The sequence below is a fragment of the Perissodus microlepis genome, chromosome 1, assembly GCF_051167445.1.
Source record: "Perissodus microlepis isolate ML-2025 ecotype Zambia chromosome 1, ASM5116744v1, whole genome shotgun sequence".
NCBI classification, from domain to species: domain Eukaryota; kingdom Metazoa; phylum Chordata; class Actinopteri; order Cichliformes; family Cichlidae; genus Perissodus; species Perissodus microlepis.
In genome coordinates, this window is record NC_140461.1 from 10,811,948 (window position 1) to 10,833,664 (window position 21,717).

Consider the following 21,717-nt stretch of genomic DNA (forward strand, 5'->3'; position numbering starts at 1 on the left):
TGTCACGGGGCTAACACAGACAAACAGATGGCAATTTACACTCACACTCACACCTATGGGCAATTTAGAATCACTAGTTAACCTAACTCCATTAACTGTATGTCTTTGACTATGGCACAATGGAGGACATATATATATACAATCAAAAATGAAAATAACTATAGCTATTCAAATGCAATACAATCTCCATAAAAGTTTAATCCACAAATTAAGCAAACTAAAAAGCAACCACACACAGAGACACACACGTTAGCTTTTCTGAAGAGTGCACTGGTTGACACTGACTAAAGAAAGATTCTGATCCAGCTGACCAAACAGATTATACTAACTTTGACCAAACCTTTACCTCTGGATTTACAGACAATAATTCAGAGGTAGATAAATAGAGAATAAACTCAAAGAATATTTCTCTTTGCTTTTAATTGCATGTAAATGTTTGTCAATGCCACTTATTTCCTACAAATGCAACCTAAAGTTGTGTGTTTGTATGTGTGTGTGTATGGTGTGGTCATATGGTTGCAGTATCCTCACAATTCATAAATGACATTTTCATAGGTTTTACACTTTCCGAATAGCAACCATTTTAAAGGTAAGCAGCAGTTGTTTGTAGTGACTTCAGATGTGTGATCAAATAAAGACATTTTATAGCAACAATCAGAATAAACTGAGCTACATATCCCTTTATAAAACGAATAGGAAGTAATTTGTAGTAACAAAGATTTACCACAGGGTGGCAGTCTTTGAACACAGACTGCACTGCATGATTTTCAAACCTGAACATCTCAATTAAATTTTATAATGTTTGACAGTTCGATGTGATGTCTGGAAGCATAAAGAACCCAACTTAGAATTTTTTGTGGCCTGATTCTATATACTTACTTTAAGAAAGAAGCAAGAATTAGCTTACAATATTTCTTTAAATGGTGGAGAGTCCCAGGTATTTAAACCCCAGTAGCGCCTGCCCCTTATCTTAAAACATGTAGTTATCCCGACTGGGCTTTCCTTAAATCAGCAAAGATGCACAGGAAAGAACGTCGGACACCAACTAGGGAGAAACAGAATGACAAACGGAACAACATTGTCATCCCTTATATAGCAGCTTTATCGGAGAAACTGAGGAGAAGGTTTTTTGTTTTGTTTTGTTTTGTTTTGTTTTGTTTTGTTTTGTTTTGTTTTGTTTTGTTTTGTTTTGTTTTGTTTTGTTTTGTTTTTCCCGAGCACGTCATCCCAGTGCACTTCAAACCCAGCCAATGTTCAATTTTTTGGACAGAGAAGACAGATGGTCTGAAAGAGCAGTGAAAGAGGCCCACAACACAGGGGGTGGCTTACAACACCAACTGTCGGCTACCTACAGGGAAGTTTTGAGATCTCTTCTCAGGTGGCTCAACTCCCACTATCGTCTTGTGCCAGGTGACCCTGGACCATCACGCTAGGAAGACCATCTTATATGTGATACCCTGCAAATGGTTTTACCCAATATTGATGACAATTATTCCAACTATACTGCCACAGTGGTGAATTAGATTTTTTTCCCTCCCACTCTACTGTACTAACCTTTGTATGAAGTTAAAAAAAAATTGTTTAAAATTGATTTTTATTGTTAAAAAGCTCAAAGCAAGTACCTGAAATATGTCTATCTATATAGGCCTAATTGCGTTAATATAATTACTCACTATTTATCAATCCAAACAAAAATCACAGGTCAATTGCAAAACAGTTCTGTAGACAGTACCTTATGAAGTGCTGCATCCCATTCAAGTCTCATTCTGAGACTGAAGCATTCCACAAGTCATAAAGCCATTTGGCTTGTCTTGACTTCTTGTAGCTGATTTTATAATAGTCACAAACATTAGCAGAGCTTAACTACATACATAAGATAAATACAGAAGGATACACAACCACAGAAGTCTGCCACACATGATATTATACATCACTTTAGTTAGACTATTAAGTAAAACAACCTGCAAAATATCACAGCCATAGAAAGGTTATGTCATTTTCATGTAATAATGTGCCCTAGTCTTCACTTCTAGTGAAGCTTACCTGTTGAATGATCAGAGTATCTGAGTCTGTGTTGGCTTTGGCTTTGGGAAACATTTTAGCATTTTTAAAGACACTTAAACATTTTCAGTTAAAGTCACCCTAAATGCAGCCATGTCCTTAGGATTTATGAATCTATGAACAAAACGAAACACTTCTACTGAAATACCATCAACATTTGTCATGATTTCGACTTGGCTTTGAAACTTTTTCTAAGCATCTGTGAAACATATGCTCGGAATTCAGCAGTCTGCAGTATTAGTATTAGTTTTGTCAAACTGAATCAAATATCTTCCCCGAGTAATAGAGGCTGGAGGAAAAGGCCAGCTGTTCCTAGGATGCACACGAGCACAAAAACCCATAGGAAGATCCTGTCGATAACCATGGCAACGTATTTCCAGTCATCTTGAACCTATGAGAGGATCAAGACAAAAAACATGTTCAATGTTACAGCAATATTGTAATTCTTCATTTGAAAGCTGTATGACATTAAATGGCTTTAGCCTTGCTTTTTTGAGTACTCACCTCCTTTGCTTCATTCTGTAGTCTCATATTTTCTGCTATGTATTTGACACTCTCAATAGCTTCCCTGACCTCAGGAGAAAGAGACAGAAGAGGCATTATTCCTCCATCCAAAGACTCTGAGCTGGAGCATTGACTCCCCACTCCAACACCCACAGCACTGCCTCCACTCAATGCTCCTAGGCTGCTCAGTCCTCCACTCCCTCCTCCAGAATCTGCAGGCAACTTGCCGGTTCTCTTCTGCCAGCAGCAGTTGCAGCGGCCCTCACAGCACAAGAACCCAGAGCTAGGACATTTGATCGAGTCTCCACCCAAGTTATTGAGACTGGAAAGCTCCGTGTTATTAAAAAGTCTTTGCCGGTTTGTTAAACTTGACACCACGCTGTTGGCAAGGGCCTGAGGTTTGTGCTGCTTTTGTAGAGTACCTAATGAATGAATGGCGCAGGATTTTGAATGCATCGTCTGAACACTGCCAGCCACAGTCACCTTCTCAGGATCTCTCTCTGGCCTGGTCATGAACATCACCCTGGGCAGCAGTTCAAGAAACACACGCTTTACCCAGCAGGGCATTGTATGTGTCTTCGGGGTGCGGTAGTGGACGTTCAACACAAAAACAGTAATGACAATAGAGAGAGTGACAAAAATCATGGTGAAGAGGAGGTACTCGCCAATCAAGGGTATCACTAGTGAGGTGGAAGGGATGGTCTCTGTGATGATGAGGAGGAAGACGGTCAAAGACAGCAGGACAGAGATGCACAGTGTTACTTTCTCACCACAGTCAGAGGGCAAGTAGAAGACGAGCACTGTGAGGAAGGAGATGAGGAGGCATGGGATGATCATATTGATTGTATAGAAAAGAGGGAGACGACGGATGTACAAAGAGTATGTGATATCAGTGTAGATCTCCTCGCAGCAGTTGTACTTAATATCATGTTTGTAACCAGGTGCATCAATGATCATCCACTCGCCTGTCTCCCAGAAGTCCTTGAGGTTAATAGTTGAGCCAATCAGCACCAAGTCGATCTTGGCTTTGTCATAGGTCCATGAACCAAATTTCATTGTGCAGTTTTGGTAATCAAATGGGAAATATGTGACATCAATCTTGCAGGAGCTCTTGAAGATAGCTGGAGGGATCCAGGTGACATCGCCATTGTAGCGAAGCAGGGCCTTTGTTTTGTCATCAACCTGGAAATCTCCAACTGCGCTGTAGAAAAAGACAAAAGAAGAGTGAGAATGGAACATCGAAAGGAAGGACAGTAAAAGACAACTGAGCCACCGAATACTAACCAGATAGATATAAGCAACTATTGAGTTATGAAAATATCAATTAAAAAGATGCCCTGGGGTTTCAGTAAATGCACCATGCGATGTTATGTATAGCTTCCCTAAGAATCTTCAAAAGAAGAAATGACCCATGCTGAATGAACAATGTAGATCGATAACATTTTGTTACTGTACAGACATCCTTTGCAGCAATAAACAATCAATGAAGACTCTGTGCCAGGTTTTTGTTATTATGCTCACTTGTTGTACAGCACAATGTCTGGCTTCCAAATCCTGTTGGACGGCACTCGGATAAACTCGACGCCTCCGAAATCTTTTGGGTTCCATTTAAGTTTATAGTCATTCCAGATCTGAGAAACAAAGCAGAAAAATTTCTTTTACATAAAAAAAAGTCCGAGAATTAACAGGTATGAGTTTCAGAATCAATTTGATGCATGTGTAAAGTGGTTTTAAATCAGTTTTCTGGAGATCTGTTTGGTTAGATTAAAGCTTGAAACAGAATGTGACAGTTCAATAATTACCTTCCACCCTGTTCATTCAAAAATGTTTTTAAACATATTTAATTGCTAGAACATATTAATTACAAAAACATCGGTATGTTAAAGAAACAACTAATACAAAGCAGCAGTTGGCGGTATATCAAAAGAACTAGTCTATAGTCGTGTCACAGTAGGATTTTGACATGAATGGAAATGTCAGTAAGCCAGCATGTATCATAATAAGTATTATAGCCTATCTTTGTGATAAACTATAGTGAAAAACCACAGTGTTAGCCATGGAGGTGCGTGCTGAAAAGTTAAAAAAAAGTTAATATAATGAGTCTGAAAATGCTTCCTCCTGGTAATTATCTCTTGTCAGTTTTTATATGCATTTGCTTGTAAAATGCTCCACATAAAATAAAGAAATAATGTCATTATCTCCAAAGGTAGCACATAAACACAAGGATATATAGTACACATGTGACTTGAATCACACTTTATAGTGTGTTTTATGGATCTTTTGAACACTGTTCATCAGGACGGCCAGTGATCCTCATGAGGCTCATGAAGCCAGTACATCAAAGCAACCCCAGAGAGCTGTAAAAAATGTGACTTAATTACAAAACAGTATGTATCCAGAGTGTATTGCAAGATGGGATGGAGAGCAGGAGAAATGTGTCTCGCCCCTGATGAGTATTTCCCAGAGACATACTAAAAACAACAGATGACATTAACATAAGAGAAGCAATGCTCCAGCCCTGAACTCCAAAGAACAATTAAAGCTCAACATTTAGTAGAAGACTGGCTCTGTCACAGATGTGTGCTTGCTCAGTACATGTAAAATTGGAACAGGAGACCCGCCCTACCTCATCTGACTCATTACTGGTTCATTGCACTATGCAGCATTGCAAAAAAAAAAAAAAAAAAAGCGGATAAACAATGAACTTTCACTTCCAGATTCACTTTAACTGTACGAACCCATAATGGATGAATATTACATATTCGGATATTCTAGATTTCTTAACTACTGTCAAATTATTTTTTTAAATGCAAATTGGTTATGAAATGTAAGTGCATTCAGTTTATTTGATTTTTTTGAAAGAAAATATGATCACACGGATCAATGTGTTTAAAAAGCTTCCTCCTATGAATAATTCAACCTGTCAGTCTAGCTCCAAAGAATCATGCATGACAGAAGGTTGGATCTAGACTTGATGCCCTTGCTCAAGGTCTGTTTGCACAGTCTTGAACAATAAACTTACATGTCTCAGCCACAGATTGGTCTCCATGATCTGATTGACTTCATCCTGAGAAGAGGGTAGAAGATAATAGATAATGAGGACACTGAAGCAAAGAAAACTAAGTACATGTTATTAATAAAGTTAAACCAGTAATAATAACTGTCACAGGCAATCATCCAATTCACTGCTGAGATTTTTGTCTGTGCTTCTGTAGCATCAGCGCAAAAGGTTTCAGAGATCTGCACCTGAGTCCCGCATGCCTGGAGCATAATACACATGACAGCTGGGGCTTGTAGGTCGCAGCCTTTAACTTTTATTTTTTTTTACTAGCAATTCAGTGATACAGCTGGAGCAGAGGGACTAAAGATGGGAGACAAAACAACTGAGGGTCAGATTTCTGTGTGACTTAGACCGTGAATGAACCAATCTCATGACTGAGCGCAAACATTAACCATTCATGTGACCATCTTGTATCCAGAATAGCTCTTAGATTCAATGGTTGACAGAAGGCTTTAGTTTAACCTCTTCTGAATACCTTTGGGAGAACAGTTATTTCATGTCACTTGGATAGATAAGACACACACTCTGTGGTTCATAATTAAATCACTCAAAATCCTAAAAGACACAAAATAATTTTTTGTAATCAAAATCAGACGATTAAATTAATATTTGCAGATTTTGTTTTAACAAGGATGCAGAACTGAATGTTGGCTGTAGATCATATACTACAGCTACTATCTTTAGCAGAACAGCGTCTGAGACCAAAATACACATTGCCACTACCAAGTGATCATGTGGTACGATCCCTGATTGTGAGATAATGTTAGATTGCCCAGCCCATAAGGTATTGATGCTCTAAATTAGCTCATATAGCCATGTTGGAGTTGTTGAAGGTGAACCAAATGCTTCTGAGTTTGGAGCACCAGGTGTGCAGAGGGAATAACAGTCATCCATCAGCACTCTAGCTTGGCTCGCTACTTTAAATGAGTTAAGGATAATGTAACAAAATATCTCTCTCTCCATATCATTGTCTGGTCAGACAGATCTTTAATATTTATTTAGATCCTTTGAAAAAATAAAAACACCTTGTTTGCACAGAGGCAAAAGAAGATGCATAAGGTGTCGCCTCATGGTTACTAGTTTATACACAGTGAAATAATGTTACCTATTTTTGACCAGCATTTTCTTTCTGTTAGACCATTATAACACCAAGGTATTGTTTGACATAAAGGGTTAAAAGAGAGCAATGTGTGCAATGAGGGTAACAATAAAATTAAAAAGAGGAAAACACTAAAAAAACATATTCCTTAAAAAAGCAAATAAATAGTACATTCTGTATTTCCAAACAATTTATTGTGTGAATGAAGCTGTATTGCTTGCCAAACAGTCCTTTGCTATGCTTATTATCACCACCTGCGCTCGACCTGTCTGTGTCAAGTGACATAGTCGTCTGTCTGGAACGGCAGTCTGCAGTCAACAAACTCTAGCAGAGAAATCTAGGAGTGCCCATCTGAAGTGGCAGTGACTGAGTGATAGGGGGTGCCTGAGAGGTACTCAGACAGCTGACATTTCCCATCTTGTCTTGGCCAGAAAAACAGCCCAATTGTCCGCCCTTTCATCTAGGTCCCAGGGGCTACTGTGTAACGTGAGAGGGTATCTCAAGCTTATGATACGGTGTCTAAATTACCACCTTGCCCTAAATTTTGTTTCAGAAAAAGTCTGCAAAGCAGCACACAAACTATATCTTTGAGATGTAAAAACACAAGTTTTAAGCCCTGTATATACACAGATCTTCTACAATTTCTACTCTTTGTAGGCGAGAGTAATCTAAGGTCATGTTTATTAAGCAGAGTGATATTTGTTTTATAGAGGTGAAATAGCTGCCCCATAAATCACAAACACTCCGACACTGAGGAAAAACATTCGCTTGCTACTTACCACTTTGACCAGCTGTGACATGGACACCTCAAACTGCACAATGACTGGATCAGACACATTTTCCACCGGCCGTATATACTGGTTGTAGTTGGAAAATATCCCAGAGAAGAGCTTATGCTCTGCATCTGAACATGTGCCTCCTGGACAGGAGCACAATGTCAGCCATGGGAATCTCACTGCATATTTAAATGATTATACAGTTTAACTGTGATCTATTTTTTTCTGCTTTACCATTTACCACCCAAAGTAGAACTCTAAATTTGACAGTTTCACAACCTTTTTTGTCATTTTTTACTTTCAAGTTCTTTTCTTTCTAACTTGAGTGATGAGATTTCATTTGGCATCATTCTTATGCAGTATGTCTCTTACAGAGAACAGCAACTACAGCAACATATTACTGTTATCCTGATTGTATAAGATTAAGGATTTGAACACATGCATGATTCCTTGATGCACTGCATTAAATTTTACATAACCCAATAGACGTAGCCTTCAAAAATAATTAGATCTATTGCTTTTTTTTTTTACATTTCCCTAAAGCAACAAGTAAGTAGATTTCATGCTACCAGCCTCTTACTCACCTGACAGAAGACACAGAAAGAAAGCACAGGGACCAGATAAGAAGTGAAACCTGGTTTTCATCCTGTTCAAATTGACAAATGCCAGATAATTCCAGGGTCAGCTGCAGCAACGATCCACGGAGGACACAGGAGGAAAGTGGAGGAATAAGAGCTCGTCCGCATCACCCGACAGAACGAGCGAGCAGAGGGAGCGAGCGAGTGAGGGAGGCAGAGCCACACTGAGGCATACAACCAGTCACAGTCAGGAGCCATGCACTGCAAAAATAATAATACAAAATATTCAGAATATAACGGCTTAATCGAGTAAAACGGGGGTAAAATGTTGAGTGGTGCAAATTTTTCACCTCCAGTCACACCATTGGTTGGTCAGCTTCCCAAGACTTAACAGCCATTGTCCTTCATGTCTGACACACAGTCACATCACCCCAAACAGCAAGGGATCCAACTGAAATTATCTCTCTGGAAATATGTGTATTTATTTATTCCATGAGTGGACCCCCCCACCCCCCCATTCTGCGCCGGTTATATAACAACAGTTAAATCACAATCAGATGAATTTTGTTTAGTTAAAAAACATTTTATGTCATGTTTCTGTCATGTCTGGGTGCTGTGAAGCAAACATTTTTGGCAGACAGTTGACCCAGGTGGTGTTCACACAAATTTTCCTCTCACAGACTTTCATATTGAATTAACAAGCTACATTCAAGCAAGTTCAATAGCCTCTGTGCCACTGGGTTTGAGTTTGTCAGCTACTCAGTTGGGATAGAGTTCTGTCCTTCATTTTTTTTTCCTTCTTCTTCTTTCTAGCTGTCCAGATTTGTTGTATTTTTCATTTTGCCCAGCTGTGTTTCCCAGTGGGTCTGTCATTCAGACCTTCTTTTCAGCTGACCTCTAACCTGCTGTATATACTTTGAGATGAATGAATCTATATCAGGGCCAGGGATACCGTTTGATTTCATTTCAGCTTTTTTTGGTTTCAATGGAAAGAAAAGTGAGTGCTGGGAATTAATACAGGATTATATAGTATATTTTAAAGTGACCTTCAGAAAGTTTGATTCAGGTAGAGCAGAATTTGTACACATTCTACACATAGAAAGCTTTAACCAAGGCTTGGGTAATTCAACAAACCATATTTAACGATAAATATCTCTAAATCAGTTATAAACTAAATCAGTTTATTAAAAAAAACAGACTGAAGTTGAATTTAAGAATTCAAGAGTGGATCTTTGCCTTTTTGAGGACTGCAGTGTATTAAATCCTCTTGGGAGACACAAGCATTAAAATAAATACTCTGCTAAATATATTTGCATATACCAGTTATGTATCCTAATGACAAAAGACTGCTGACATAAGGCTTGGGAATGATTGTTGAAAACAAAACTCCTGCAGTTTTTTTTGGTCTGAACCAGAAGAAATATTTTTTATGGATATGTGCCGTGGAATTGCAACATCCCGCTTCAATAATAAATGGAAGTTAACAGGCGCATGAAAAAAACAGTTAACCATTTGGAAAAACTGTAAACTAAGATTAAAATAAAGCCAGTCGATCCATAAACACAGATGTTTATTGCTATCTCTTGATTTACATGCATGGCTCACAAAATACCCAAAGTCTGCAGAACCTTTAATGAGCACACTCAGCACTGTTTAGTGAGCTGTAAGCGTTGTGTCGTTTCATTTGTGTGTTAGTGTAGGTTGCGTTCGTCTGCTTTGTTTTATTCCATTTATGTGTGTGCTTACAATTGCCCATCTGTAAAAATGAGCACTTATCAAAGATTTGGTGCTTTTAGTGTCAATGCACAAATGAGCCTTCATATTACTGCAGCATGAAACAAACTAATTCTAGAGTATCTCTTTTTTTTCTTTTCTTTTTTTTGTTTATTTAGACCCTTGATATATATATAAATTTAGGAGAAATAGTTGCTAACAGTTACATGTCAGTGATATGGAATGGCTATGGAAAGTACTCAACCTTAAAACACCGCAATAAAGACCAGCTCTAAAAGTTTTGTTGTGTCAGTATTTTTTGCGTTGTCTTGCTTTTTTTTGCACTGAGAGTGAACAACTGTTTTATCTATATGATAAACCATCCTAACTGGCTCACCCTAAATGAACACATTGGCTCTGATCTTTATCACCAGCAGTACAGATTAAATAAGCACATTGGCAAAACCCTGACATCTTTAAGACTTTATAGGCAATTTCATGCATTTAATCAAACTAAAAGAGCACACAGCTCTTTATTGTATTTCAGTGACACAGTAACACAGATGACAGGTCACACTACATCTGAGAGCAGTCATACAGTATATTTATCATATTATGTATATTGCTGCAACAGTTCAGCATACTTCAGTGCAGTGAAAGCTACACCCAGTCCAACTCTGCAGACATCCTTTGAAGAAACAGCAGCCTAAGAGAAACAACCTCAGTGTAATGATGCTGCATTTTAACCTATGCAAATGTAACTATTCCTTAAAATATTGGGTGATTTATTGTTTTAGGGCATATTGTTTTAAATACTATATGATAATAAGTGGCTTTTACTTATTTTGTACCATACCTTACATGTTTACAAGTACTTTATCAAACCCTCTGGGTACGATTTGGCACAGACGACATTGTATCAGTGATTCTGTTACCTGCCAGCACAGTGCTAAGCAAAAACTAAAAAGACATCAAAACTTTTACAAGCCTCTATACCCTCATACATAATATTGTCCTTATAGCACAGTTTCTTATGAAAACCCTGAAGTAGCTCAGTCTTTCTGTACGAGGATCAAATGCGAGGAATGTCCGAACTGGGCACATGGTTGGCAACAATCTGACTCTGGAAAAGAGGCTGGAGAAACAGGCCCAGGGTTCCCACCACACACACTATCACAAAGATCCACAGAAACAGACGATCCACTACCATGGCCACATACTTCCAGTCCTCTATAACCTGCAAAAACACAGAAATCAATAAAATAATCTCAGTTAGTCAATGTACATGGTTCTTCATGCTGATATTTTTTTTCAAAGTATAATATTGCAGAGCAGTAAGATTAATTAATACTGTTAGAACGTGTTGAAATATAGAAACCAAATGAAGACAATAAATAAAAAAAAGCAAATGCTTGTTAGTTTTAATGGGAACACATAATATTCTATAAAACATTTCTTCATGCATTTCATGGAACAAGGTAAAATCCTTAAAGGATCGGTCTCCATAGTGCTGCATTCTGTACATTGGAATATCTATTGACCCTTTCACCTCATCATCAGTGCTGTCCGTAGTGGTTTTTGAAACGAGCTATTTCTCATTCCTGGTTTCCTCCCTATTGATCTGTTATTGATTTGCTGGTATCTATTGATTTGAAGGGAGAAAGTGAATGATAAAATCAAAATCTGCCTTCAGTTTGGTGAGTTACAGCCACTACTTAGGGTTAGTAGTTTTCCCTCCTACACCTCAAGCGTCCTGGAGTGTGAGGAAAATGTTATAATTTGAGTACAAATGGCTGTGACCCAGTTTATTGCGACCAGGCTACGTGCTGGCATCTGACACCTGATATATTATATATAACAAAAAAAATAAAAAATGCAAACCACCTAATTAGTTCCATATTCTGTTTACCTCACCTTTTGAATGAATTGGAGGTAGACTGCAATTAGCTTCATAATAAATGTGGCTGAACTAACGTTATTTCCCCAGGCAAAACTGGTGATAGCAATAATGGCACTGTAGACAGATTGATGGTGATGCTATTCCCACAACAGAGGCCCATCAGGACCATCATATTATTCCAATAAAGAGAATAACAAATGCATGAGTCTTTCTATCACATGAAATCTAAGCATCCACTTCACATACAAAGATTAGTATAAACTAAACTTATAAAGTTATATTTATCTGCATGTAAATTCTGTGTCATTTGTTCCAAAAGTAACACGCATATGTGGACTGTCAGAAATGTCACCTTTATACCACTCTTTTTGTTAGCATTATAAACCCATGCTGTGAACAGATCAATATCTAGATAGGTTAGCTTAGTTAGTCAACAATTGGATTTCTGAGGTCTACGCCTGCATTATGATTTATGGTGTATGTTTTTTCATCTTTTTACTCTCTTGATTAAGAATGTTTTGAAAAAAGGACAATATAAAGCTCTTCTAGATGCCGACAACAAAGATGCTCAGCTGGTTATTAAATGCTGAAATATTAGCAGACTCGAAACAAAAACTCAACTCAGTTAAAAACATCACATTCCGTTGCACATCCACATCTGTCAAGTTTCTCCACAGGTTGCCTTGTCACTGTTGCAGTGTTGTTGCTCGTGACATCTTTACAGCACAGAGCTTACAACCGATTGTCTCTTTTATGATATTAACATATGCAACCAGAGTAAACTTAAAAACTGCACCTTATTAGTAAATTTCTTTGTATGTAGATATTTAAACTTTAGGGCCCAAGTTGTTTACTTCTGCTGCCACACATGGTAAGCTAAGCTAATTGCCTTCTGGGTCCAGCCCAAATGTTAAACTCTGGGGATTTTAAAGAAAAATCTAATAAGATCCCAAATGCACAAGTTTAGAGCAAAAACTATGCTTACAGTTTGGACCCAAAATAATTGGTCTCTGTCGCTGGCTAAGTTATGAGTCCATGACAAAGTATTTTCTGTAAAGTTTGCATTCTAATGGGGGGAGGCCTTTGAGTAACAGCTGGATTGCCAATACATACAGTAACTGACAGCAGACGTCTGCTAGGCTTCACCTGAGTTAAGCTGAGACATTGAACTTGACCTTTTGTGTTAGAGCCTTGTTGATCCTTTTTAATTACACTATCATGACTCTTAATTGTACAAGGAAAATATCTTTTAATATAAATGGTAAGACAGCTGTAGAACTGGCAAGCACTAAGCATGCTTATGCTTAATATTTTAAGGCTCACAAGGGACTGCACAATACACCCTCAAAAAGCAAACGAGTTATACTGTATAGGTACTGCTATAGTAATAAATATTAAAATAGCTACAGTCACTATATAGAATATGAAATAATAGCCAGGTGAAATATGTGCTACAAAAAGCATACATACACTCTGATCATCATCATCTCCCATCATGTGCTCAGCCACAAAGCACACCCCATTCACTGCCTCCTGGATATCAGCAGCCCAGTCTGAGTTGTCCCTGTGTTGGAAGTCCTGGGTGGATGTGAAACTAGTGGGAAGGAAATCAGTAGAGCGATGGTCTCCCTTCCTATAGGAGTGACTGTATCCTGCTGGAGGAGTTATATTTTTGTGTCCTGGTGTAGAGAAGGCAGAGTCTGAAGACAGCAGCGCAGAAGCTGACATGGTGATATCTGCCTTGGATGCAACTGGGTAACCCAAGCCCAAAATGGTTCTTTTAGCTCTTAAGCATCGATGCTGACGCAATCTTTGGCGTGCAGATTTGTTATGAGGGCGCCTCATGAAGAGTAAAGCAGGCAATTTCTCAAGAAATATCAGCTTGACCCAAGAAGGCATGGTATGGGTGCTAGGAGAGCGGTGGTGCACGTTGAGCACGCACACACTGGTGATGATGGAGAAGGTCACCAGGACCATGGTGAACATCAGGTATTTGCCAATCAGGGGAACATCTAATGATGTTGGAGGAACAATCTTTGAGATTAAAAGCAGGAACACAGTGAGGGCCAGAAGTACAGAAATGCACAGGGTCATCTTCTCTCCACAGTCTGAAGGCAAGTAGAAGACTAGAATGGCCAAAGAGGTGATCAAAACACATGGAATTATGAGGTTTATGGTATAAAAAAGAGGCTTCCTCTTAATGATAAAGTCATATGTCAGATCCACATAAGTGGGATCCAGAGGGTTGACAGTCCGTCTCCCTGGCAGAGCTAAGATATCCCACTCTCCACTGGGAGTAAAATCATCCATACTAGCCATCTCAGACTTTAAGATCAGGTCAATCTCTGTATGGTCATATGTCCAAGATCTGAACTTGAGAGTGCAGTTCTGCTGGTCGAAGGGAAAATGTTTGACTTCGATTTTACAGGCGCTTTTATAGATAGCCGGAGGAAGCCATTCGATGCTGCCGTTGAAAAGGACGATGACATTAGTGAACACCGTTACCTCATAGGTTCCGTCAGCACTATGAGAACAAGAGGAAATAGAAAGAAAACTGCATATAAATTGGCCTTTAAAGCTATCATTATCAAAATTATAGAAATTTACGGTAAAGCTATTTTTAATAATGTGTAATAGTGGCATTAATTATTTTTAATAAGAAGATAATTGTTAAAGATTCAGTTAATCACTAAAGCAAATGCAAAGACATTCATTAATGCAGACAGCTGGTAAATATATTGATAGAGGACAGAAACCAGGAGGGTGAAAACATGAAATATAACTTACTCTATGATATGACTGACTTTTCACTTTTTTTTCATTTTATTTATTCATTTTACAATAACACTGTTACAGTTCCATCCAAAATGTTTGATAAGGGCATCAGAGGATATTTACAAATATTTTAGAAATTAATAATATCTTTTTTATTTAACACCAGCAATGTGCAGACAGAAACTCTCTTCAAAATACAAACTGAGAAGTCAGCCGAGCTTACTTGTTGTACAGGACAATATCCGGAAGCCACACATGTCTGGAGGGAATGCGCAGTTTGACAATACCTTCATACTGTGAAGGATCCCATGACAACCTGTAGTCCACCCAGTGCTGGAGAGACAGAGGGACCCAACCATTCAGTGCACTTTCCCAATAGCAGTTCATTTATAATTACATGCTACATTATCTGTAAATTATGTTTGGGGCACAATTACAGAAGCGGTTTGTTCCACATAGAGAGAGGAAGAATGGATATGGATACGATTCAAGTTCAAGATGAAGGACATTTAACACACATTCTCACTCAGTACAAGACAAAATGCTTCATCACACCTACCTGAGTGAGCCAAACATTTGTGGTCATGATCTGTTCCCTTTCATTCTGAAAATGAAATATTAGGGGAAAATTACCTATATTGGTAATACAAGTTTAAGACCCCGACACTGGCCCTAGAGAAGTAGGAACTCGTTTATGACATTTACTCTTTTTATATTTTTGTTTTATTTAATTAAAACATGAAGAGCTGAAGACCTATTGGGGTATATTAATATTTAAACAAAAACTGGAAATTATATGCTTCTGCAATTTTATTTAAAAAATAAAAAAAGTCCTATACTGATTTGAGTCATGGTTGGACCTTCCTGTTTACTGTCATGTTTACTCTGGCATCTGGTTAAAAGTAACCTTTAAGAAAAGAACTGCACTGAAACACTCCTTTCATCTCAGATTGCTTGTTAACATGTTTTTGATTGCACTGTCATCAAACTGCCGTGACATACACTTCCAATAAAGTGACACCAAATGGTAATTACCCCAAGGGGTACAATGCAAACTCATAAACAGAAGCTGTGAACGAGCCTTGCTGCTTTAGTCTGCAGCTGGGAGGACCCTCCACTGTAAATCAGAGAAGAGCCTCTATCACTGTGGCCAAAACAGTTTTATGGCCCCTTTTAATCCAATGTGCTGAAGTTTCAATCTGGACATGACAGAGGCAGAGATCACGGCTGACCAGATCTATCCTCAGCTTCATCCATCCATTTAGAGCTATGGCTCTTCAGCAGAGCTTGCTCTTTAATTAACTACTTCCTCAAAGCTCTTTTTTTTTTTGTCTCTTGCTGTGTGCTTTCTATTAGCCGCCATCTTTCACACTTAATTTCTCTTTATATCCTGTTGTGTCACCATCACAAAGTCTCTAACAGAAAAACATAGAAATATACATAGAAATGTAAATAAGTATACATGCTTCTTAACAATGGGCAAGAGTACACACTTACCACACTGATGAGCTGTGCCAGAGACACTTGCAGCTTTACTGTGACTCTCTCGGTTCTGTTGACAGCTGGGCGAATGAGGGGATTGTAGCGATCTTTTCCCAGCAGCCAGTTCATGAGCCGCTCTTCGGAGTCAGCGCTGCTGCTACCTGGTGACATCACACTTTTCTTCAACATTTATGTACACACATCCACCTCATCTCTGTCCAGACAACTTAATCCCAATAAAATGGAGAGACTATAATCTCAAACAGAGATTGGAAAATAATCTTTAACAGCTTTAGATCAATAATAAAGAGGAATGAATGAGATCACATTTTTTTAAATACATATATTTTATATAGATATATTACATTATAAATAATCTACAATATACAGTGTAATACACAAATCAGTTAAAGACAAAAATACCTTATTTAAATACAACAGAAAAAATTAAGACTACATTGAACAAGGTAGTAGGAAATGGGCATTTTAGGTGAAAAGAGAGATTCATTTTTCTCTATTATTGTTGTGAATAGCCAGTACTTTCAGTGTACAGTATTTAGAAACAAAACTTTAAAAAAAAAGTGTAAATCGAAATATTTATTTTAAAAACTGTGTTAAAAGCTTGTACTTTTAAGTTTGTTAGGTTTCTATAAAACCTCACACATGAAAGCTACACTATTTAATGGGAAGTTGAAGATTAGAGATGTGATTGGTTTTGTGTTTTTAGTAAAAGTGCTTGAACTGATGGTGCCACAATACACAATCTACCACCCTGGCATGAACACACTTACTATATATACTGTTAGATACCTTCCAGCTTTAACACTAAATTTTGGTAAAAAAGAATACTCATCTAACCACACTCCTGTTTTTTTTGGTTTTTTTGGGGGTTTTTTTTTTTTTGGAGGGGGGTTGGATTAACATGACTTAAGTACTTGCTTAAACTCTAAAATTCTAAGCGAGATAAATGAGGATTGCTTCAGTCACACTGCTTGTTTAATATTTAAGGAAAGTAGAATTACACATCTGTGGGTTTGCTTTAAGCAAACATGAAGCAAAAGCACAATTATTAACACCCAAATATGTAAACTAGGAAGGTTGGGGGTTACTGGAAATTACATAAAAATGTCACAAAGTCCCAAAAAGTCATTTCCCAAAAAGGTAATTACATTTTGTAGAAGGGCAGATATTTTCACAGCATGTTAATAACTGTGCTTTTGTAACAGCTTTGCTTAAAGCAAACCACAAATGTGTATTTTAAGCAAAAATAAACTATGAATTCCAACACATGGACTCAGCCTTCACTCCTGTTCCTGATAAATAATGTCTAAGTAAAGTGTGAAGGCAAGGCTGATTAAAACAGATGGTCAGTTCTCTTCTGAAGCAGAACGGATACGTGTAAGACTACCTCGTCTATTTTCTTTACTTGCAGCTGGTTATTGATGTCCCCACAAGGTCTGGAGTTGCTGACTTGACTTATGTGTGGCGAATGCTCTAGTAAAGCAAGACTTGTACTAATGTGCTCATTGAAGAAAACTTGTTACTTTTATCACTAACTACAAGGGCAAAATTCAAGGTTCAAATAGTAAATCTTTGCGTTGACTTTTCATAAAATGTAGTCAGATATTAATAAAAGCCACAAAAATATATCTGCCTAAACTGATAGCTTACAATGGCTGGTAATTCATTGAACACACTGACTAATCATTAACATTCAGGGCTAGAAAAAGTATTTGCACTTCTGTGCTGATTACTTCTTCTAAGGCTTATTGGGAGTTCGGTTTTTCACAGCACTTTAGAAGAGGCATTATAGGGATACACAAAGCTGGAAAGGCTACAAAAGCTGTTCTAAAGACCTGAGCATTCAGTTATTGACAGTTAGATAAATGGTCTACAAATGGTATTCTCCTTAGGAGATCCTAAGGAGCAAAGATCACACCAAATGTGAAAAAACAGTAGCAGCAAAAAAATCAATAAAATACAGAAATCTGTACTCGAATGAAAGACTGCCACACTAGTCTCAAAATAATAAAAAACAGTTTTAAAACTTTACTCCTCTTAACAAGATGGCAAACACTTATCTGGAAATTTAACTGAGACAATGTCACCAATGAGAGCAATGAGACAAAGTTTACATTTTCTTTGGAGGAAAAAATGTGCACCACAATCATGGTGGAACACTTCATGATTTGGGATTTCCTTGTTATCCTGTTCCAGTTCAACATTTTTAGGTGAATGTCAGGGCAGCAGTTCATGACCTGAAACTCAGTGTGGGTAATGCAACAAGACAATGAGCCTAAAACAGAATGATGGATAAAAAAATCCATATTTTGGAATAGTAAAATCAAAGCCCTGACCCGACCTTAATCCAACTGAGATGCTGAGGGCTGACCTAACAAGGGCAGTTAAAACATCCTAGAAATACAGCTGCACTAAACAGCACTGTAGTGACATATTGTCCAAAATTCCTCTCAAAAGTCTCATAAACAGGTACAGGGAAATCTAATTAGGGTCATTTTCTGTTAACCTAAATTGCAAATAAACAGATAGACCTGTAGAAAATATTTAGGTATGTCTCGTAATAATTACAAATAAATAAGCCCACTTTTACACTTTTCTTATGCAATATTATTCTAAGAATTAAGTATAAATTAATTGACTTTTGTCCTGAAAATTCAGAAAGTCTCTTGCTGTTGTTACATGATGTGTTTAATAACGATACTGAGGGCACAAGGGTACATGGTTTATTAGTTTAGGCACTTTATGTGTAGCCAGTTCAGCAATCCTGATAATTTCAGACTTTTTCTTGCAGCTACTTGTGATGATGGTGTGCGGTTTTAGAAACAGTATCCAGCTGTGTGTGTCATCATCAACTCACAGACTCCTGCAGCTTTGCGAGGTGTGGCGTAATATCAGTCTATCCCCCACAGGTCAGTGAATAATGCCATGACTGTGCCTTTATCAGACACTCACCAAGATCCTATTCACCACAGCAGGACTTCCATACCACCACTGAGCAGATGGTATGTGGTTCAAAGTTCTTGGAAGCCAGACTCAAACAAGTTCCCTCTTCCTCAGACCTAAAGACTGCTTGAGCCAGACCAGCTGTGAATAGCATCTAAAGTGTGTATGTGCATGCAGGTTTAATGTGGGAAATTAATAGTGTTTACGCTACACTGATTGAAAATGAGGTCAGGCATGTTAAACAAATTTGTAAGCTGTTTTGGAGTTGATAAAGGTCATTTGGTGCAGCACACCTTTAAAACCCATTATTTTACATTGTAATGGAGTTGGAACCTTGATCTAATCAGTTTAAAAACAACAGCAACAACAAAACGGAGAGCCAAAGATAGCTGCGGTTTATTTACTATTAGATAATATGACATAATATGCTAATATGATATAAATGGCAAAAATAAAGGGGGGGGGGATTTTATTTCTTGGACACACTTGAAGAATTATCTCATAAATGCAATAATATGGCGCCAAATCCTGTAACATAAAGTGTGAAAAAAAAATGTTCGCTAAATAATTGTTTCCTAAATTGTCTAATGTTATAAATGTTGTTTTGTTTTGTTTGTTTTTTTGTTTTTTTTTTAAAACGACCTTACTGCATGGATGGTACTGGTTGGGACCCCCAAACCAGATATTTTAAAACAGATAGATAGATAGATAGATAGATAGATAGATAGATAGATAGATAGATAGATAGATAGATAGATAGATAGATAGATAGATAGATAGATAGATAGATAGATTCATATCATATTTCAGCTACATTTAAAAATCTTAGCTATACATGTCTTCTACAGAAATATTGGTTTTTAAAAAATAATTAAAAGGTGACTTGAAAATAGCCTAAACGAGCTTATGCATTGAAAATTCTACTTTAGGACAATAAAAGCATACATTCTTTTGTAGTTTTCTCAACAGGGAGATACATTTGGCGGTGACGCACACACAGTAGCAAATGTTAGAAATATTTTAAATTGCTACTTAAATGAAAGGGGAAAACACACTTACAATGAATCAAAGGCAGAAGATAAGCGAGGATCGAGAGCGCGCGACTCATGTTTACGGTACCATCTGGTCAGTCGTCAGTGATGAAGACTCAAAGCTGCGCTGTTCCGTAGCAAAGCTTTCGGACATCCCGGATTCTACAAGCGTGAGATTTAGTCACTTTATCATCACAGCGCGGTGTCTCCTGTCACATAGTGAAGTTCTTTCGTAACAATCCAGCTTTGAAATCCACTAAAGCCCCCATTTGGGACCACATCGGCAACCAGGACCTTGCCCTCCGCCAAAAAGGAGCAACCTGCTCTAGTGCGCTGCTGCTCTCACTTGCAACTCATCCAGATCGCCTGTCCTGTGCCGCTGCCTGTAACCGATCTGTGATCAGTTACTTCAAGTTTACGCCAGCTCTGGAGCGATTTCAGATAATAGGTAATTAGAGGGCAGTTATATTGAACCAGTAATGTCAGCATAACGACCCAAATGAATTTATTTAATCTCTGTTTCACCTGCGCCCTAATTAATAGGCTCCATGTTAGTCAGTATCTCCGCGAACTACAGGAAAAACATACTCAAAGAAACCTTTTTTCATCTTTTAAAGATTAAAGCTTTTCCACAGACAGCAGCATGAGGGGGAAATAGGCTGATTTCAGCATTCACACCTATGTGACTAACAGCACTAATCAAGCACCAGTCTCAGTAATATTTTCTCAAGCATCCAACTACAGATGTTGATATTTTGGACTTAATACTCTTCCAGACCCGCAACATAATTTGACAGTGTCGGTGTCTTGGGATCATTTGCTGACTTCGCGCTGCACTGGCGACTGTGCGGAAGAAGACAGTAAATTATTCTCCGGTTCTGTATGTGAGATTTACCGAGATGAGGTCCAGTCAGATCTGAAGCAATGCAATCTTAGCGTAGCAGATTTACAGTCACCAAGCTGCTTAAAGCCTCATTATAATGACCAGCAAAGGAACTGTATCAGGCATGAAGAACAGCCCCAAGGACCCTCCGAGGATTATAAATTTAAAGTCCAAAGACTTCTGGACTGGATCAGTGCAAGCAGATCAATAGGGCCTGATTAGGTTTTGACCCTCTCTTGTTTTTATCAGGCTGACGGGGAGAGGGCCATGGACTGAACAGTTTGTTCACTTGTTTTTATTAAATCATATGTTAGACCAAGAACACCAACTGTACATGCAGAAAATAAATGTTTTCTTAAATATCACACTTTTTACTCTGCACTGATACATTTCTGAAGATTCACAATAGTGCTTTAGATTGCTATTTTTTCAGCGTTCATTTATCTCTGTATTATTACTGTTTCAATAGACAGAGACTTGAAATAATGCACTCTTGATCTTTTGACTAAGTGTGAACTTAGAGATGAATTACTAAACTAGAGAGCATGTTAAACTTCTAAATGATGGTCACTGTGATATAATAGCTACCATAGCAAGTTTCAAGTGTACAAGTGCAAGTTTGTCTTCATAGTTAACGAAATTAACAAATAACGGCTGCGAGATAGAAATTAAATATTTTATTTTTATGTGATGAGGTTACGTTCATATTTAAATTAGCAGATATGTCTTTGTGGAAATACACTACTTGGACATAAAATTTTTCTGATGTAAAATGTACATATGTATATATGTATGTGTAAACATACACGGCAGACCCAGTGGCATTTCGATACTTTTTATTAATACTTAGCCGGTTGCTGTTTACAACGCACACAGAGCTGCAGCTCTCC

At 37.8% G+C, this 21,717-nt stretch overlaps 2 protein-coding genes across 2 annotated transcripts; both read right to left on the reverse strand.

Moving 5' to 3' along the window:
- Positions 1 to 208: 208 nt before the first annotated feature.
- On the reverse strand, positions 209 to 8,270 carry chrna3 (cholinergic receptor, nicotinic, alpha 3). The gene is made up of 6 exons (XM_084929785.1): positions 8,086 to 8,270; positions 7,505 to 7,644; positions 5,588 to 5,632; positions 4,087 to 4,196; positions 2,566 to 3,766; positions 209 to 2,452 (listed from the first exon to the last, which is right to left on the reverse strand). The coding sequence occupies exons 1-6, from the start codon at positions 8,144 to 8,146 to the stop codon at positions 2,324 to 2,326; spliced, it is 1,686 nt and encodes a 561-aa protein (XP_084785911.1). The 5' UTR covers positions 8,147 to 8,270; the 3' UTR covers positions 209 to 2,323.
- A 1,362-nt stretch (positions 8,271 to 9,632) lies between these two features.
- chrnb4 (cholinergic receptor, nicotinic, beta 4 (neuronal)) lies at positions 9,633 to 20,297 on the reverse strand. Its single transcript, XM_084929798.1, has 6 exons — positions 19,973 to 20,297; positions 15,965 to 16,110; positions 15,027 to 15,071; positions 14,691 to 14,800; positions 13,163 to 14,216; positions 9,633 to 11,029 (listed from the first exon to the last, which is right to left on the reverse strand). Exons 1-6 carry the CDS (start codon positions 20,019 to 20,021, stop codon positions 10,865 to 10,867), a joined length of 1,569 nt encoding a protein of 522 aa, XP_084785924.1. The 5' UTR covers positions 20,022 to 20,297; the 3' UTR covers positions 9,633 to 10,864.
- Between the last annotated feature and the right edge of the window lie 1,420 nt (positions 20,298 to 21,717).

Coding starts and splice junctions, on each gene's coding strand:
- chrnb4 (XM_084929798.1), bottom strand. CDS start 20,021: ATGAGTCGCGCGCTCTCGATCCTCGCTTATCTTCTGCCTTTGATTCAT. Junction 16,111..19,972: donor TCTTCTGCCTTTGATTCATT/GTAAGTGTGTTT, acceptor TGATGTCACCAG/GTAGCAGCAGCGCTGACTCC. Junction 15,072..15,964: donor TGGCACAGCTCATCAGTGTG/GTAAGTGTGTAC, acceptor TTTCATTTTCAG/AATGAAAGGGAACAGATCAT.
- chrna3 (XM_084929785.1), bottom strand. CDS start 8,146: ATGAAAACCAGGTTTCACTTCTTATCTGGTCCCTGTGCTTTCTTTCTG. Junction 7,645..8,085: donor CTTTCTGTGTCTTCTGTCAG/GTGAGTAAGAGG, acceptor GCTCCTGTCCAG/GAGGCACATGTTCAGATGCA. Junction 3,767..4,086: donor GACATTGTGCTGTACAACAA/GTGAGCATAATA, acceptor CTTTTTCTACAG/CGCAGTTGGAGATTTCCAGG.